This window comes from Arachis ipaensis, chromosome B06 (assembly GCF_000816755.2).
Source record: "Arachis ipaensis cultivar K30076 chromosome B06, Araip1.1, whole genome shotgun sequence".
NCBI classification, from domain to species: domain Eukaryota; kingdom Viridiplantae; phylum Streptophyta; class Magnoliopsida; order Fabales; family Fabaceae; genus Arachis; species Arachis ipaensis.
In genome coordinates, this window is record NC_029790.2 from 12,299,556 (window position 1) to 12,301,500 (window position 1,945).

Sequence of the window (1,945 nt, forward strand, 5' to 3'; positions counted from 1 at the left end):
GGGAAGGAATCAGTTTCATTCAACATGTCAAATATTCAATATCCAAACTTAACACGAAATATCCACACACAAATCCACCTTACCTACTCCCATCAGCACTATAAAGCATTGTAGTACACCAGTGACCAGGGGCATCATAGTCAACCCTGGAACCCATGTTATCATATAGCCAGGCTTTTATTTTGCCATCGATGGCAGTTGAAAATATGAACTGCAGAGTTACAATAACAAAATTTAATACCAATGAACACAGTATTAAACAGAATAGTGCAACCATATACAATATCCACACATAAATCTTGAAAACAAAACTAACATTCAGGGCTTGTGAGACATGACTCCGATGGACTTCTTAAATCAATTAGTAACAGAGCTATCATCAATCAAAATTTACAAACACCAATCCTTATAAATAAAGTAATGCAGAAAATATGGCATGCAACGCAAGCAAGACATAAACTAATTAAAGAATCTATCATATATTATTGTACCTGTATGTTCTCCTTGTGGTGAGGACAAATGGAATATACAGGTGCATCATGCCCCTCAAAGTTAAATAGTCTTCGCCCAGTTAAATCCCACACCTATTAAGATTTTCTCCTTTAGACAAAACAAATAGTTAATTTTTCTTATCTGAAGATTACAATGAGTAGATTTTATGCACCTTTATCAACTTATCATCCCCACAAGTCACAATGCAAAGTTGCTTATTGGGATGAGCAAATGCCAAGTCGTTCACACCACCAATGTGGGCATCAACCTGAACCAACAAGAAAATGTACCTCACACTGTAAATCATAAGTTTCCAGTTGATTTTTCTAAGAACAATTTCACTTTGTTGAAAATAATCTCACCTCTATGCGCTGAGTTAGCTCATTTGAACCAGTGTAGGCATACAAGTGAATCAAATGTTTAGTAAATGCGACACCTATATGGAAAAAACCAACCAATTAGATGATGCAAACATCAGACAACATAAAATGGTTTTTGAACATCACATACCCACAAAACTTCCATCAGGGCTCCATGTAACACGGCTGACAGAAATAGGGGCATCTTTGACCGCAGCAGCCTGCAAAAAATATCAATTATGAGATTCCAAAAGGTTTTGAAATCTCAAGCACCACTCCCAGATTAAATAGTGGTGGTCTGTTGGTGGTCCGAATGCAATTAATGGTAATGTAGGAAAAGAAACACTCCTTGGTATGCATAGTAGATTAAAATAATTTAAAAAAATAATTAAAACCTGAAATGGTAATGAACATGCTGAGATATCCCATATCTTGAATGGCTTTGTAACCAATCTATCTCGCAAAGTAAGTTCCCAGAGGGCAATTTCACCATTGTTAGATCCAACTGCCATCAGAAATATATGAAGTTATTATTATTATTATTATTATTATTATTGGGTGGGGCATTATCATAGTGAACAAATGTTATATCCACAACAATTGAATATACCAAGAAGTAAGGTTTGGTGAGAAGGATGAAAGTCCATGCTTGTCACAGAGGAGCCTTGATGTAAAGTCATAGCCACTGTTCTTGGTAGATCTTCCAGTGACCAAGAAGCTTGTCGGGCTGTCGGATAGGAAACCTAAATTTCAAGAAATGAAACCAGAATGATGTGGTTAATTAACCATTACAAAGTCTGAAGCCCTATGCAGCTAAGGAGCAAATACCCAAAGCACATCTATGCTAAACAGGAAGTCTGAAAATTATCAGAACTACCTCCTCTAGAGAAGGAGCAGGCCGAAGTCTTTTCATTAGCTGGTCATGATCGGCAGCATTCTGATAATCAACCATGCCAGGAGCTGTTGGAGGTGTCCTCGGCCTCTTCAAGATAGACACTAATTTTGGAAAATGGCAATAGTAATTAATTCATGAGAAACACTTGCACTGTGAAACTACAGAATATGTATGTCCTCATCCGGACACAATCAAAGTT

At 37.0% G+C, this 1,945-nt stretch overlaps 1 protein-coding gene across 1 annotated transcript in view; it reads right to left on the bottom strand.

Moving 5' to 3' along the window:
- The window catches only part of LOC107646517 (topless-related protein 3), a 7,960-nt gene that overhangs the window by 3,602 nt on the left and 2,413 nt on the right, over nucleotides 1-1,945 (bottom strand). The window contains 8 exon segments of the mRNA XM_021104013.1: nucleotides 84-211; nucleotides 492-584; nucleotides 665-760; nucleotides 855-928; nucleotides 1,003-1,072; nucleotides 1,247-1,356; nucleotides 1,462-1,594; nucleotides 1,729-1,847. Coding sequence (XP_020959672.1) covers nucleotides 84-211; nucleotides 492-584; nucleotides 665-760; nucleotides 855-928; nucleotides 1,003-1,072; nucleotides 1,247-1,356; nucleotides 1,462-1,594; nucleotides 1,729-1,847 — 823 coding nt within the window.